Source organism: Artibeus jamaicensis, unplaced genomic scaffold, assembly GCF_021234435.1.
Source record: "Artibeus jamaicensis isolate MK-2021 breed Jamaican fruit bat unplaced genomic scaffold, CSHL_Jam_final contig_456, whole genome shotgun sequence".
Classification (NCBI taxonomy): domain Eukaryota; kingdom Metazoa; phylum Chordata; class Mammalia; order Chiroptera; family Phyllostomidae; genus Artibeus; species Artibeus jamaicensis.
The window spans coordinates 4,987,691-5,004,812 of NW_026521839.1; the positions used below are offsets into that span (position 1 = coordinate 4,987,691).

Below are 17,122 nucleotides of genomic sequence, written 5' to 3' on the forward strand. Positions count from 1 at the left end.
TGTTCTAAAAGACTATTGCTACAACCCAGGGGGCAACAGAACAGGCACAAGCGTGCCCAGCTTTGGCCTGGTCACCTAACTGGTGACATTCTTCTTCCTCCAGAACTCTCTGATGCACAGCTTGGTGCGCACGCAGCTTGGTGTGCACGCACCTACTGTAAATCATTCAGACTGGCCGAGGCTTCTCCCAGTGTTGCCACAGAACTTTAGGTGTCCCCCAGTGATTATGAGAACAGAGATTTGACACATGGGTTCTTGGGTAAAACAGTGTCTATGATGCAGAGTTGAGAAAGAAAAGAGAAAGACCTAGGGAATGTCACCTCACCACTCAGCTTGGCCCACGGTGTCACCTAGCACAACAGCTGTGGAAACGGCACTGGCCTGGTGTTGAAAGTAAGCCATAGCTGTCAGACTTTCCTGGACCATCAGCACCACCCTTGTCTGCTCAGGCCTTCTGTACAGAAGAGGCTTTACATATTTTTTAAGTTTGCTTGGTTGTTCTTGAACATTCAGCAGCAGCTGTAATCTGAGGCCCAGGGCACCCCATTTGGGATTCAGTAGTCAAGGGACATAGCTCCAATATCAATAAAGTTCTCATCATTCCTGTCCTTTTGTGGCTCCAAATTTGGTTCCTAAAAGTTACCTTTTTATACCCTAACCTTCAAGAGTTATACCTCTGGCGTCTGACTTCTACAAAGCTCTCAATTTCCTCTTTAAATACCAGCGCAAACATCCTTCCCCCGCTTATGTCCTTCAGTATTGCCACCCTCCGGCCTGCCTTCACCTGGTCCACTCCTTGGGAGGCAGACCGTTCCAGGCAGGGCTGCTGCTGAAGAAGCTCTTGGTCTCACTGTAATCTGAGCAGAATGCCATCCAACCTTGCTCATCTCCTTTTTCTGACTGTGGGCAACCAGCTCCCAGGGCGAAGTCAGAGAGAGGCTCCTCTCCGGTCCACGTGCTTACTTACAGGCTTCTAGGCAGTGAGCTCTCTGCTGTGACCCTTCCCTAGAGGCCCTTGGTTTCTAGCAGTGCTTGACCTGAATATGTTTCTCCAGATTAAGCAATGACCTTCTCAGCAGCAAAGTTGACTGCCTCTGTGAAAGTGAACTTTTCGAGCTCTTTTGGAATCTGGGCTAAGTTTCTCTGAAAATATTTGTCATTAAACATCCTTGTTGTGGGAGACATGCTTTCCCTTCTAGTTTACTAGAATCAGTGCAGCTGAGGGCGACACCTGCTGCAGCTGCAAAGCTCAAAGGGATTACAAACTATCACCACTTCTCTGCCCTCGACCCAGGTCATAGGTAGGTCCTTCTTGTCTACATACCTCCCAGAACAGAGCTCCGAGCTCACCAATTCCAACAATCCAGGCAATCTTTCCCACAGAATGAAGTGCGGACCCCCAACCTCCTCCTTCCCTTCCCTACAAAGCTTTTGAACACGCAGGGAGCCTGTCATCTTTCAGCTAAATCAGGTGGCAGAGTTGGTGACCCCCCTTCCTTGTCCCTTTATGACACTGGGATCTCCCCTGAAAAAACCTGAATTCCCCTTTTGATAAGAGGCTTAAAAAGTCAGCTACAAAGCTTGGTGTGTAGAGAAAGCTAGAAGGAAGGGTAACTTGGGAAATGGAGGGAGAAAGAGAAAGAGAAGGAGAGAAACATCAACCCGAGAAACAACCGCTGGCTGCCTCTCACACCCCAACCGTGGGACCGAACCCACAGCCCAGGCACGTGCCCTGACAGTGGGTCGAACTTGAACCAGCCACCTTTTGCTTTGTGGAGTGACGCCCAATCAACCAGGGCCCCATTCCATACTTAAAAAAAAAGAAGAAGGGTAAGGTGTATTATTTTTCTAAAAGGTACTGGAAAGTTGTTTCTCATGATGCAGTTTTCAGGGCCAGACTGTACTGCCGCAGTGGTACATTAGAGGGATCAATGATCGCTGAAGGCGCTGCAGTGAGTCTCTATTTCCTGACCCTGCATTAGCCACCTCTCTGTATCTGTGGGATTTGAAGAGAACCGCAGCCTAAGAGAACAGTTCCTGCTGCTCTTCTCTGCTCAGTCCAGTAGCGTACTTCTGAGGGCACGTGGGACTGGAGTTTCAGGAGGCACGTGATCTCTGTTTTGGGCAACTGTTAGAGAAGAAATTAACGTATCGTGCATTGCGGTCCCAGCCCTGACTGTGTTCTGCCCAGGGCTACCCATCCTGGAAGAGATGATGAAAAAATGAGGGAGGGGCACGAAGTACCGGGTAGAGAAGAAGAACTACCTCAGAATCTGTTTATTAAACAGAAATGTTTACCTTCAGAAAACTCACAAAGTCTTTCCTCTAGTTGTTTATCCCCATGACCGTTAAAACTGGAAGGTGCGGTGTTCTTCTAAGAAAGAGGTAAAGGAAGTCAGAGGTGGGTGGGCAAAAGCGGCACAGACTTAAGCTGGATGGCTTCTCCTGGGTGGAGGACTCCGATGCCCCTTCCACGCCGTCTTGCTTTCTCTCTCTCCAGGCCAGGTTAGAATACACACGGTGAGCTACAGAGAGACCTCCAACAGACGTGAGGAGCTCCACTCCCCACAAAGTAAAAGTGCATCACAGCAGACTCAACCTTCCTTGGCTCAAGACCCAGGGGCCGGCTGGCACTGCTGCGCTGTGAGATGCAAGGTGGTGAGGATGCTGACAGGGGGAGCCGCCCAGCCCACACAGATCACTGATCTCATTTCTTTTCCTAATAAGGATATGCACACACCTCCCAGGACTGCCATTGCCATGACAACAGCAGAAATTGAGGGTGAGCGGGTTAGTGGAACAGCCAGCACGATTTCTAAATTCTCAGGAAAGCCCGAGGCTGGACTCACTCACGAAGTGGAAAAATTCATGTTGGCAGCTCTCCTAAATGGATTCCAAAATACTTAGGGATCGTGGCTTCTTTCTGGGGGAGAGTCGGAGGTGGAGTCTCCAGGGAGAGCCTCCATGGGGAATTGGTTTTGTCAGAAGGGTACTAATTCCTGAGACAATTAAGAGCCGAAACCCTGCTTTAAAAGTAGGACACATAAACCCTGTCCATTTTCCACAGAGCAAAGAGATGTGGCAAACCAGGGCAACAACGTGCCCCAAGGACTCAAAAAGACAGGCACTTAAAAAAAAATCGTCTGTATAAGAGAGCCCTCTCAGAGAAACAGCTCAGACCTACATTCTGAAGCTGAAAGACTCACATCCTGAAAAATCATAGAAACAGCTACCATGTACCAGGCTCTGCAATATGTATGTATAACCTCATTTAATTCTTGCAACAATCCTATAAAGTAGACAGGGCTAATATCTCCCTTTTGCAGAAGAAGAAACTGGGAATCAAAAAGAGCGAAGTGATGGTCCCGGGGACACAAAACTGCCGAGTGGCAGAGCTGGAATCCAAAGGAGTGCACACTGACCCACAGCCTGGCCTCCAGTGATTCTCTGATACAGGACAAGGCTTCCTGCTTCTTGCAAGAATCATAAGTTGATGCTTCCCTGCATGGACTCCAAGCCTCCAAAGGTATCAGACAACCTCAAGAATATTTACTCTCAAGTCTCTAGACCAGTTATTAAACTTTAGGACCCATCAGGATCTCATGAAGGGCTTGTTAAAACAGATGGCTGGGCCCCGCCCTAAGCATTGCTGGTTCAGCAGGTATTGTTAGTGCTGCTGCTCTGGGAACCAGCCTCCGCCTCAGCACTCTCCAAACTAAGGTTCTCTAACTAAGTCTCACTGCCTTAGTTGCCTCACCTACCTAATTAATCTTTCATTGTTCACTTCTGGATCCCCTGGGGTGTTGCTTGACAAGCTATAAAGTTATCTTTCAAAGTGCTGTGTGTTTGGGAATTCCCGGAGCTATTCTGAAAATAATGAACAGCTCCCACTCCAAAAATAATTTACCTTTGCCTTAGGTACGTCCTGAGATTCCCATCAACTGCAGAAAGAGGAGCCTGGATGAACCAGCGGTAGATGGCAAAGCAGCCGGGCGCCCTGATGTCAGATCAGCTCTCCTGAAGGCAGAGGCAGCTTTTTAAAATAACCTCTTGAGATTCCCTCTAGGAACCAGTCACAAGAGGGAACTCATTACAACCTCTTCGGATCATTCGCACTGAGAAGTTATAGAGTTCTAAACGTGAATGACTGGCCCTTTAACACCCTTCTCGCCAACACACATTCCTCCACCAGAGAGGAGACCTAACTGGATGATGCCCTGCACTCCCCATTTAGCTCATCTTCTTTCTCTGTTCAGTCTCACAGGAAGCTGCGAAAGAAGAGGCCAATGGTCCAGGTCTCACACAGAGAGCCTAGAGAAAGGGGCCAGGATTAACAAATTTAAGGTCCGACTTGTTTATCTTGCAGAAAACATCACCTGGTGATGTTCCCGTTGATCCCTTCAGAGCAGGGCATCTGATCCTAGGCTTTTGTGCACTGAGAAAAATAAATGAACAGTTCAGTGACAAAGCAAGAGAATCCATCAATGGAGAAAAACCAATGGCAAGGAGCACAGGTAATTGAAGATCATGGCACAGCAGGCGTCTCCCCCTTTTTGCCCGTGACAGCTGCTGCTGTGGGAGTTGGCATGAGAAGGTGCCGCTTCTGGCGGTCTCAGACCCAAGTGGGTGGGGACACGGGCACCAGGAGGAAGCCTTTGGGAAGCAACCGCACCTCCATCACAAAGCACTAAAGGACAACAGAATCGATGAAAGGTGGGCTCTACTAGAAACAACCAAGTTTTTTGAGGCATTTTCCTTTTCTCTGGGCAGAACCAATAAATCCTCCTTATTTCGTCCCCAAGAGGATGGCCAGAGGGTGATTGGGCTGGACAGAAGTCAGGCTGACTCAGAAAGTCTTAGAGGGTCTGTCTCTGGGCCTGCGCATGAGAACTACTGCGTTCTGGCCACTGGGTTATCGAGCAAGTCCAGTCGCATCATAGGCTGCACAGAAGTATCCCAGGAAAAAAGGAGTAAAAGATGAGACATCTATTAACATTGTAAATCAAGCACTATATTCAGCTTTTGCGTCTTTAGTTACTGCGGCAACTTGGTAAGATAGGTGTTATGATTACATCCAATTTTAGGCAGTGTAATTAAGAAAATATGAAATGAAGCAATTTGCTTGTGCTCACCCACCTAGTAAGTTTGAAATTGTGATTCAGCTCAGACTTGATACCACATCATAATCTTAACCTTCTTTATACTATATTCCCTCCAAACAATGTAGAACACATTTTGAGACCTAAAACCTGAAAGTACCCAAAGAACAGAGAAGAAGGTAGGGGAAGATTTCTTTCTAACTCCATATCATTGGTATCGAGTTATGCTGAAAAGTGTGGTTTGGTCACCCATGGAGTGACTGGAAGATGTAAGCTCTGTCCAGCTCAGTCCGTGAGGACTACGACTCAGGAGTCAGCAGCCAGGCACAGTCCTGGAGAAAAGGGATTACACAGGGGGATTGGGCAGCAGGGCAGGGGAGCCACGGAAACTCCTTTCCTATCTTCTGTCAAGAAGATGGGTTCCTAACATTCTTTTGAATCTGAAAGACAGACCTGGGCCACATGCAAATGAAGTAGTCGGTAGACAGCAGTACCTATTTCACATTCGCCTAGGAGTATACACCAACCAGCACCATCAGTGAAAGGAAGAATATATTCAAAGTTAGTTCTTGGTTTACAAGACTGACCTACTAACCCTCTATGGGAACAAGAAAAACCCTGCCATGGAGATAGCAGGGCATCACTTCATGTGGCTGCTTTGACTGTGTGGTTCTCACCTTTCCAGATGCCTCCCCATACCGCAGTACTCGGCAGTCTAAACCCGCCTACTCTCCCATCACCTCTTCACTCCATCACTGGCACTGGAGCTGCAAACCTGTCAATGAATGTTCTTCCCCTTGCCATCTGGCAATATTAGCTCTCTAATGAATGGCTTTAACTTGTGCATTTGTGTTTTTTTTTGACAAATGTGACTTTTAGTTGAATTATGCAACATTCATAAATAGCAAATGCTGGCTGATTAGAATCAATGAAAGCCCTTAGAGTTGCCAGCAAAAATGGGCTCTTAACTGCACATGTTACTTGGATAGCCCAAACATTTGAAAGGCACCTGATTATTTTTGGAAAGTATTTTTTACACACAAACTTATGTCATCTGTTATATATGTGGATATGTACTTGAATTTGGATGAATTCTTGCAAGCCAGCCATGTTCTGAATATAAGTGCTAGATACACTTGGCTTCGAAGCAAGACACACTTGGGTTTGAACCCTACTTCTGCCCCATGAACCTGGGTATGTTTCTTAACCTCTGTGTCTCTAGTTTCTCATGTGCAAATTAGATATACTAAATCCTTTGCAAAACTGTCGTGACAAATAAATGAAATCACACATGTAATGTGCTTGGCACACAGTCTGGGTATATTATAGCTCAATAATTCATTAAATATATCATCATCATGATCTTGTATTTATAGAAGATTATGGTAAAAACCATTTTCCATCTCCATAATCCTTCCTTTCTGAAAACTGCCACAGGGATGAGCCTCCAAAGCCATATTTTCATTCTATGACACTGCTTTAGTGATTGAGCAAGAATGAGGCACCTAAGGAAATGTGACTTGAAGCAATTTTCCAACACTCACCCAGCCAGCCATTGGGTTCTTGATTCAACCTGGCATATTCTTTTGCCTGAAAGTTTGAATTATGCATTGGTCTCCAGTGGTCCTCTGAACTAAGAAACTCTCATGTGATGTTTGGCAATGTGCATGATAAGGTGGTGAAGGTCAGTCTACAGAATGATGCAGTTGTAAGGAAAGAAGCAGATCTGACTTTGACTTTAGGTCCAAGAGAGTGGTGCGTCAGTTCAAATAACTTTCCACTTCCATGAGAAACCCCATTCCGTCTATCTATCTATCTGTCATCTCTCTCTTGCTCACTACTTTGAGCAGGTTTCCATGGTCTTCAACACAAAGATCATCACTAAGTATCATCTCTGCACATGAGGCTACCAGATCTTTTTTCTGAAACGCAGAGAACCTAAGCATCTGAGAGTTACTTAGTTATTTTAGAAGATTACACCCACACACACCTTATGGTATATTTTCAACTCTTAAAGGACACGAAGTAGAAAATCAAAATAATCATATATGTAAGGAGTCATATGTGTAAGAAAAAGAAGAAAAAATAAACAGAGAGCTATAACATTCTTGGTCTTACAAAAACAGGTCTTCCAATCACTGTCCAGAACCCAAGCAAGAAGCAGAGACCCTAGGTCTTTACCTGGTGTCGCACTGGATACAGTTGGCCACTGCTGATCAGGCCCTCCCGGACCAGCCCGTAGAATACCAGCCTCTTCCAGGTGCACAGAGCTGAGTAAACACACAGACCCAAATAACAGTTAGAGCGTGAATGCCTTTCTAGATCTCATTCCTCCCTCAGGAAGTGCTTCTACCTCTGGAGGCAGGGCTGCAGCTACCACATTCTACTCGTGCTGCAGCAGAAGCAATGACTGCTGAGCAGCCACCTTGTGGAAACTTCGATAGCATTGCTGACTTACTGCTTGCTCTATTCAGGCAATAAACATTTTTTATCTTTATGGCAATTTTGGTTTTCATTAATGCCATGGTATTCATTTAATCTAACTGGAAACCCATCAGAGGGCTAATGCTGTTTTAACATCTTAATGCTGAGACAGATGAGCATAGATTGTTCTAAAAGCTCCAAGCCTCTCTTGCTGGTTCTCTTGTTTCTGGATTCTCTAAAGCAAAAGGGAAAACATGTTAAAATTATTTACTGATAACTGTAGTATTATTCCATTTTGGCTACTCAGTTAATTCTTAATCTTATATTCTGTTTTACTCCTTCTGTGTCTTTTACTCATAGATGACCCACCCTATATTTAGGGACCAGAGGAAACTTAAAGCTACTACTCACAGATCCCAGTTCAGAAGAGATCAATTCAGCATGAAATAAGGCAGGGAGTGGGTCCTGAACTGGGAGCTCATTAGAGGCTAGCAGAGATACACAGAAACTGTTCACGGGTACAGAGAACGTCATAGTCATTTGTGTATATGTGACACCAGCACAAATGAGACCCTCAAATGTGTGTTGGGTGAATGAAGGAAGGAACAAATGGGACTCTAAGGGTAAATATCATCCAAGAAAACCCTCACCAAAATTAGAGGACTCTTTTAAACTACACATTGGTTTGTCTTGCAAATTAAGCTGCTAAAATGAAACTTATACTGCTGTTTGAAGGAATTACGTGAGCCAAACAAACTATTGTGGGGGAGGGCCACCTATATAATTGAATATTCTCTTGTTCTTCGGAAATTCGATCATTAAGCTGTGTCCTATTGGTATTATTCCCTTCATCCGCACCCTAGAATGTTCTCTTTTATCCAAATATTAATATCCTTTGGGTATTCCTGGATGGGTTCATTCAGATTCATTCTGAAGTACGCATGTAACTCCCCCCAAACCAGCTCAGCTCAAAGCAGAATTTTCAAAGGAACAGCAACCCAATGTCTGAGATTGGAAAGGCCAAGAGGCCAAGCACATGAGTGAAAAAGATGAGTTTTATTTAAGTTCACAACTCTGATGCATGGTCGATGTACTGAACTGCATTGTCACTAATAAATTACATTTAGCTCTAATTTTTATTTCATTTATTATCCTACTTAAATCTCCTATCTTAATTGAAACCTGACTAGCAACACATTTGGCTTTTTCCCCCCCATTTAAAAATGGGGTAAGGATGGGACATGTTTTAGTATTTAAATTAAATTAAAGTTAAATGTGGCTTTTAAGCTGGATTCCATCACTTTGGTACTTTTCAAGCAAAGCAGGAATTCAGTTGGGACGGTAAACCGTGACTGTTGTATCACACAGCTCCAACACAATAATAGCTCAGATGCAGGCTAAAGCATAAGCTGGTCTCTAACAACCCCCCCAAATCCTCCTGATATCTACTATTATAATAGACCTAAAATTATGACCCAGGTTCCAAAGAAACATCTCACCGAGCCAACTACCTACCGGTCTTTAGCCTTTCAATGTGTGCTTCTCGTTTAGAAATAGCAGCCAGTATAATGATTTCTGCTCAATTTGTAATGTAAGGCTTAAGGATATGTTAATTTTAACTTAATGCATTTGAATGGACTAAAACTATTTTTCATGAACTTAGCACATTGTAAGCCGTCTCTTCCAAAATTAACCCAGGTTTGGTGAAGATCAACCTAAGAGTGGCCCAGACATTTAAAGGAGCTTAAGTTTGAAGTTTATTACTTCCTTAAAACCAAATCCTTCCCGGTGGTAGAGTCCTTAGCTTCTTGGCCCTCCCCATCTGGTTTCCAAAGACTCATAGATAATGAATCTTTGATTTGGCCCCATGGTATGAACACTAGATCAGCTCTGGGAATAATGGTTGTTAATCAATTACTGTCAAAGAGACAAAGTAGAGAAAGCAAAATTACATTTCATCTGACTCTTTGAGTAATACTATTACTCCAGATTAATTTAAAGTAAGCTAGATTTGGTCTCCAGATATTTAATAAAGGGCCTTTACATGGCTCATCCTCCAAAAAGCCCATGACATTGATGGCCATAGGATAGTAACAAGATGGCGAAGATAAAAAGACTCTAATGGGGGTGAACATGAACAAGAACAGTCATCAATTACTGTGGGTGATAGGCTATAACAGTCAATGTGCAACAGAAAATCAAGGTGGACAACAGGTACATACACATTACACAAAGTACTCAAATCCAAAAGTGTCAGTGTTAATTACAAGCTTTAAGAAAGTGGAGGGAGGCAGGCAGGGGGGCTAGAAAGTCGAGATGGAGAAGGGATAAAGGAAGTTGCAATTTCTTCCTTATAGAAATTCTGATGAGAACAAACACACAGCAGCCAGCCTCTGTGATTTTACAGGAGACTTATTTGCCAGCACTTGAGAAGCATTTGGCACTGACCACTTCCAACGTTTCAAGGAATAGACGCAGACAAAAATAATTACATTCCCCTGGCAGAGTGTCTAGAGCTTCTTAGTTTTGACAGCTGCTTCCGGTCTATGGAGACATAATTTATCTGAGCCTGACAAAGTTCAAGTTACTTAGGAGCGAAGGAAGGAGAAAAACACATACCTGTGCATTCCTGCTCTCAGGGAGGCAGAGTAACGCCAGTCAGGATTGGGCTGCCGTGGCTGCAAAATCACAAAGGGAGTTTTTGTTAATATGGCCAAACAAGGGTTTCCCAGTGATGATGTTCACTGGTTAGTTGTTTCTTAAATATCTCCATGCATCTAAAACAAGTACTGAAGGAGCCATTTCACATGCAACTCTAAGATGATATCCTTATGTACAGCACTTCAGGAGGAAATTCAATTAACCCATCAGGGTCCTCACGCAGGCTAAATAGCACAGGAAACCAGATCTAATAATGCCATAAGGACCATCTTTGGCTTCACCTTGCCCAAAACAGGTCTGTGTTCTTAAGGCAGCACTAGGGACAAGCAATTTGTCTTGAGACAGGAAAAGCTCTTGTTTCTGTCCTCAAATGCTCCATTAAAGCAACATCCCCAATCTGGTTTTCCAGCTGTACCAGGGCACATGACTGCACAAGTTCTGCGGGTCTGGCTGGACTGCAGAGCACTGCAACCCACTGCTGGCTGTGCAGAGTGCGGCATGTCTGACCCAGGACGGACGTGCCCCATTGTAACACCGGCAGCTGAAAACCACCTCTTCTGCTGATTGAAGAGGAATGCTAGGAAGAAGAAAACAAATCATGGCAGGGCGTGACCTTGTTTTGCTACGTAACCCTTTTTGTAAAACTGTACTTGCTCCCTGCTCCTCTGTGTGCTTTGCCTCCTCACTCAAAGACTGTTCACTAAGCTCTAATTGTTTCACAAGGAGTAGCTGACATCCAAGAAGAAGCTGACTCATTCTGCACCACCAATGTGTTGGAAAGATCTGCTGCCCTGTGTCTACAAACTGTCAGTCCAAAGTGGAGGGGACAGAGAGGAAAATAGAGGCACCTGAATACTGTTCAGTGGATCAGGTGCTAAGATGAAGCTATTCAGGAATCAATGGGGACAAAAATTAATGACCAATGACCATCACTATCTTGTATCAATTAGAAGGTTTATATGAAAAGCCTGTGATAGATGTGCCTCTAAATGGATTATCATGGTCAGAGGTTAAAGTGGTCTTGTCACTAAATACTGAGGCCTATTTGAATGAAAAGATGAGAGACAGAGGTTGTATTCTATGTTTTTCTCTGGATTATTGGAATCATATTTGGTGGCCACAAAGTCACAGTCATACCAACAAACTATTTTCAAATGTCAATCATTCTTGTTCATATAGTTCATTCACGGGAGGCACAGTGTTTCATAAACACACTTCTTTACAACATCTAGAGAAGAAGCGATCATCAGCTCAACTTCCAGACAGCCTTTGGGATAGCTAAATGGTATTCAAAGACTCAGCTAAAGTCAAGGCTCAGAAAAAGCTCCAGCTCTAGCATACTTCAAATGTGGCCATACCCTGACTGCCCTGGCTGGTCCCTTTCACTCTACTGGCAACATATGAATATGCAAGCTGCTTCATCTTTGTTTTTCAAGTTCACAAAATGCTACAGATAGTGCCTATAAAGTATCTGAAAATCATCTACAGACCAAAGGAAGGGGTTGCCATTTCCTACCAGTGGTGTTAGAGGGAACGGAAGAGAAAATACTTGCAAATCCTTCTGTAAACCTGCAAATACAACTGAAGTACTTTTTATCAATCAGATCAACATCCTCTTTTACCACACCATCAGCAGCGCGAGCATCAGCTTGTCAGTTCTGAGAACCTTCCATCAGGAAAGACTTTGATATCTGTTGAGTCAATGCTGCCAATTTCTCAATGACTGGGGAACATTCATGATGAAAACTGCCGCAACTTGATCCTTGGAATGAAATCACCCACCTCATTTGGCTGAATGGCAAAGTTCCAGCAGGACTGACCAGGAAATTCAGCTCATTACACAAACGCCCTTCCTCAGCAACATTTAATTTGTCACGCTGCTGATTTCTAGACTAGTCCATCAGCAACAAGATGGTTCTGAGGTTCGTTTGCCAGAATCATAGTCACGATGGTCAGTAAGATCAGGCAGGGAAAAGGTTAGAAAGGAAGTAGTTAATGTTTTTAAGGACCCACACAATACTAGGCAATGGGATAAGCACTTTATACATGTCATTGCATTTATCTTAATGTTTTAAAAAAATAGTTTATTCTTCATTGTATTTTTCCAATTTTACACAAAGGATTATGTCTGTTTTATTCATAAAACATGAATATCCTGAGATATTCATAATACACAGCTACGTCCTCAGAGCCTAGCAGGATTCAGGTATTTGCAGGCTTTCAAAATATTTTTGAATAAATGAACTATCAAGCAAGGGCAACATTACTGCACTTAAATGACAAAAATGAGAAATATGAGCTCTAAAGAGATTAAGTTACTTGCTGAATTGGTGGGTTTGGCTAACAGTCATGCTCAGGTCTCCCCAACATAAAAGTCCATGTTTTAAATAAATTTACATGAAATGATAGATATTTTTCTTTTTTCCTCCTTTTTACTTCTGAATTTCCCACATATTGCTTTATATTAAAAGAATACAAAATTAAAAGTAATAAAATATACATAGGTTTCATCCAAATTTGGTTAAACTTGGGAAAGTTCAAGTTGAAAGGTTGACTTCTGATACACTGGACACAGTGAAGACATATATTAAGGTCTTGAACTAACTGTGGTTATTTAATTCTCTAATACTTGGATGGTACATCCCAGGACTTACTTAATTTCTGTTGGTGAAAAGCCCCAGTATGTCCCTGTTGTTCCAACACTTAGTCCTTAGTTTGTAGAATAATGGGCACGATATTCCCATTGAGATGTGGAGAAACTCAATTAGGTAGTCCATAGGGGTGAAACAGTTTAATTGAGGAACAAGAACCTATTTAAGTTTCTATCAAAATTGTGGCAAAGATTTAACTTACCCTGTTGTGGTATTTTTATTGTAATACCATAGCATATTTGAGCTATAGAAAGGTGAATTACCTCTTCCAAGACAGATTTAAACTAAGATAGGTTAAAAATACCCAATGTCATTCATAAACACACAGAACTACTCAGAAAATAAAATGCTATCTTCTTATCATGGAAATCCATGCTAAAGCTATCAATAAATGGCTCTTGGGACATGAGACTAGATGGAGCATCTCATTTTCCTTCCTAGTAGGACTCTGTTAAGGATGCACCCACTTTAGGATGCATCACTGTTTTTCACGGTGATATTCTGTGAACACTGATATAAACTAAGTATGGCAGAATCTTGAGATGGCCCCTAAGATCCACACGCCCTGCTGTGCATGCCCTGAATAATCTCCAAGCCTTGTATGATGGAACTTACTCTGTGATTAGGTACGTTACATGGCACCACTGGCTCAAGAAACGGAGATCACCCAAGAGGGCCGACCTAATCACAGGAGCCTTTTAAATCTGGGTCTACAGACCAGCAACAGATATCAGTGATATTTGAAGCATAAGAGGGATTCCATGTGAGAGATGGACTCTCTTGTTAGCTCTGAAGATGCCAGGGGCCATGGAGAGGGGCCGGAGAGCGACCTCTAAGAGTTGAGGGTGACCTACAGGCAATAGTAAAAAAATGGGGATCTCCACTCTCAAGCAAGCCTAGTGAATTCTGCCATCAACTCGAAGGAGCTTGAAAGCAAATTCTACACCCTTCAGAACAAAACTCAGCCCAGCTGCCATGTCGATTTCAGCCTTGCGAAATCCTAAGCAGCAAATCCAGTCACATCATACAGGACCGAGATAATAAACGACTTTTGTTTTTAATCACTAGTTGGTGCCAATGTCTTACAAAGCAGTAGAAAATGAACATACAGACTGTCGGGTATAAAGGCAAAAGGGAATATAACATTTAAAGTAATCGTTGTTATGCTACTTTAATTATGTATTAGTTAATACATATAACTATGTATTCATTGTCTAGTAAAGTAAATTGAGAATTCTAAGTTAAATACTTGCCCCTGAAGTCATTCACGACCCTTCATCCACAGAGCAGGAAGGGAAAATAAACATGACTTTAAAACATACCTAATGGGTTTCAGTACAACAGAAAATGCTAGGTTTGCTTAATTCTGGACACACAGCCTGCTAACACAGCACTTACCCTCTCAGTCCCAGTTTCACTTCCATGGAGCCCAGAGTTCTGACCCTGCAAGGCCGGAATGGAACTGATGTTGCTTAAGTGCCAAGGAACTAACATTTCTCTTCACTTTTGCAATGTCAGATATTTCTTTATATTTCTCAAGTACAAACTCTCAGAAGAACAACAAATAATATGTAGGCTAGCAGATTTAAAACACTAAGAAATTCTCTTGGCTTTATTTTTGAAATCATGATTAAAGATTACAATGCTCAAAATATTATATGAATAAGCTAAATTGACATTCACACTATAGTATACATAGGAACATAGAGCCAGGTGAAGTCGTACAAAAGTCACATTCAAAGACACCTGCAAATCCCCATTAAATTCAGCTGAATCTCCAGGCTTGGTGATGACAACTTTTCCTCAAACATTTATAAACTGATATCATCCTGACCTCCCATTGATAGCAAAAATTGGTGGCCAACCAAGGCAAGTATCCAGAACTGACTCTGCTATTCTGACAGCATGCCAGTAGACAATTTATAATATGCCAGACTGTGTCCCTGCAGAGTGCTCTGAGGTAGACCAGATGCCCATATGACTGCTCACTCCTGGGTCAGAGGAAAGGGTAGGCCAATGACATTCAAGCTACAATAAATAGATTTCTTCATCAGTTAGAATATGTACAAGATAAAGAGACAGAGAAGAGCTTGGCCATAATTCCATCTGGCTCAGCAGATCAGCAGAAAAGGGAGGAAGGAGGTAATTAGAAGAAATTATCAGATTATCAAACCAAAGAAGGGGAAGGGTCTGTCAAGGAACATGTACAAATGACCCAAGGACATAAACGACAGGGTGGGGATGGACTGTGAGAGTGGGGGGTGGGCAGGTCAGTGGAGAGTAATGTGGGAAAAACTGAGACAACTGTAACAGCACAATAAAATTTAAAAAGTTTAAAAAAATAAACCTTTTCTCAGAACAAGAGCCCTGTAATCAATATAGAAATGGCAAACCAAACAGCCCAGCCATACACTGGAATGGAAGTTCGCAGATACAATTTCTTTGGCTATTCTGATCAATGTGCACTTTTTATAAATTTGCCACCAGAACATTTTACACTCAGTGTAAATTCTGATCCAGTCAGAGTCACCAAAGAGAAAAGCCAGTCCTGGGGGAAATAAATTAGGTGCCACTTAAACAGAAGTGTTAACCCTTTCTGGTCAATGCCCCTGGAATTAGGGTAAATATGTGCACACATGGCAGAAATAACTGAAGATTTGATGACTACTAAGTTTGGAAATAAGTGAAAGTGAATGCAAAACAACTCACTTCTGGAAGTCTTTTGGGATTTCCACATCGTGCACCAACTGGTCCCACTGAGGCACCATTGGATAAAACTGCCCAAAACAATCCAAGTGACTCAGCAGTAGTGACAGGACCACCAATGTGCAGAATTCACCTTAAAATTCGATTCCTTTTCTTGGAGACTCTGACAGTGGTGCCAACCACAGTCAGTATGAAGTTTTCAGAATCTCCAAAGAGATATTCTGCCCTATTGCCAAACAGCCAAAGACCTCATTGCACAAGCAGCTCACCAGGGGGAAAATTCACCAGCAGATTAAGGTCTGGTGTTAAATGCTGATGTTTAATAAGCAACAAGACAGGAATCAGAGAAAGAACAGAGATAAAAGATCTCCACAAGCTATGCCAACTGTAAAACAAATAAGCAAAAATATATTAGCTTGGTAGTCACATTTTTACTCATTGATCCACCTATTTGTGACCTAATTCTAGGCAAGGAATCGCTCTTTTTCCAAAAACAGTTAATTTATACTACTAGGAGAACCATTGGCAACATAACTGCCTGAATATCCCATATCAAAAGAAGTATAAACACTGAGATTTTTGTCCACTCATGCCATTTCAAAAAGCACAGTCTTTGGGGGCAAACAGGAATGAGTTAAAACACCACTAGCAGAGTGCCCGTGAACGTCACTGAGCCTCTCTGAGCTTGCTTCCCCAAGTTAGATAATGATAAATGTTTGCTTAATGTATGACTGATGGGTAATGAAACCATACATATGCCGCAGAGCAGAACATTTTCATACAGCAGGGTAGTCAGGGAATGCAAATTCCCTTCCTCATCCTCTCCAACCCCCATCTCATTTTAGTGGGGGCACACGGAATTCACTGCCTCCAGGACTCTCCTGCCATCTGCAGCAAGGAGGCATGGAGAAGAGCAAACCTAACAGGCGAATTGATCTGATTGATCTAGTAGTGATGACTTTCAGAGCTGAGTGATGTTTGTTCCCATTTTTGCCACGCCATGACAGTGTGACACCCTCTCCCCATCACTGCAACAATTTCAGGAGCCGTAGATCTTAGGGCCCTTTGCTGGATTTCCAGAAGTGTCTGGCAGAAATCTGCCTTTATTAAATCATGTACTTTCCTGGCAAACTCCCACAAAAGCAAGCACTTTTCTCATAGATGCTGCTCCCTGGATTAAAGGTTTGTGCACCACAGCACATATCAACACGCAGGTCAGAGTAAAACAAATAGTTCATGTATGGAAGTGCCCCCAAGCTTTGAGCCTGGGGAGGGAGGGTGAGCATGACATCCCCCTGAGCTTCAGGCTCACAGCTGGTGGCGAGCATGCCTGGCCTGCTCTCTATCCCTCTTTGCCATTTGTGGCCCACCCCAGGCCCAAGGGGCTTCACAGCAATTTGTTAAGCAAATGTCTTACAGCATCCATATTTAAAGCTAATCCCTTTGACATGCTTCCCTAAAGCTATGATCTAAAGAATTCTAGAAGTTCCTTGATTTTCCTCCTTGTTTTCTTTAATCTCCAATCTGCCTCCCATGGCTGCTGAGCATTGACTAACATTAGTCTCTTCTGATAAGTCTGCC

At 43.0% G+C, this 17,122-nt stretch overlaps 1 protein-coding gene across 3 annotated transcripts in view; it reads right to left on the bottom strand.

Moving 5' to 3' along the window:
* Positions 1 to 17,122, bottom strand: part of LOC119051041 (protocadherin alpha-C2) — a 74,998-nt gene that overhangs the window by 17,975 nt on the left and 39,901 nt on the right. For all 3 annotated transcript variants that reach the window (XM_037147619.2, XM_037147621.2, XM_037147618.2), the window contains exons 2-3: positions 10,143 to 10,201; positions 7,281 to 7,369 (exon numbers count right to left, since the gene is read on the bottom strand). In XM_037147619.2, the coding sequence (XP_037003514.2) occupies positions 7,281 to 7,369; positions 10,143 to 10,201 (148 nt within the window). The remainder of the gene's footprint in view (positions 1 to 7,280; positions 7,370 to 10,142; positions 10,202 to 17,122) is intronic.